At 63.2% G+C, this 337-nt stretch overlaps 1 protein-coding gene across 1 annotated transcript in view; it reads right to left on the reverse strand.

Moving 5' to 3' along the window:
* Positions 1 to 4: 4 nt before the first annotated feature.
* The window catches only part of LOC104167109 (neurofilament heavy polypeptide-like), a gene marked incomplete at both ends in the record, with an annotated part of 3,096 nt that continues 2,763 nt past the window's right edge, over positions 5 to 337 (reverse strand). Inside the window, one exon of the mRNA XM_009707248.1 lies at positions 5 to 331. Within this exon, the coding sequence (XP_009705550.1) occupies positions 5 to 331 (327 nt within the window). The remainder of the gene's footprint in view (positions 332 to 337) is intronic.

Raw genomic sequence — 337 nt, forward strand, 5'->3', positions numbered from 1 at the left:
ACTTCTGCCCTGTGGCGGGTGCCGGCTCCGGGGCTTTGCCCTCCTTGCTGGAGGGGGCCTCAGCCTTGGGGGGGTCTTTACTGGCTTTGGGCTCATCTTTGGGTTTCGCTTTAGCTTTGGGCTCCTCCGCCTTCTCCTTCTTGGGCTCCTCCACCTTCTCCTCGGCCTTTGGCTTCTCCTTCGCAGCTGCTTTGCCAACCTCCTGAGGTTTTGGTGGAGCCTCCTTCTCAGCCTTTCCTTCCGCTGCGGGTTTGGGGCCCGGCTTGGTGGTCTCCTTCACCTGTGGGGCCGGAGGCTCCGGCACTGCAGCCGCCTTCTCTTTGGGCTTCTCCTCCCC

This window comes from Cariama cristata, unplaced genomic scaffold (assembly GCF_000690535.1).
Source record: "Cariama cristata isolate BGI_N322 unplaced genomic scaffold, ASM69053v1 scaffold25070, whole genome shotgun sequence".
NCBI lineage: Eukaryota > Metazoa > Chordata > Aves > Cariamiformes > Cariamidae > Cariama > Cariama cristata.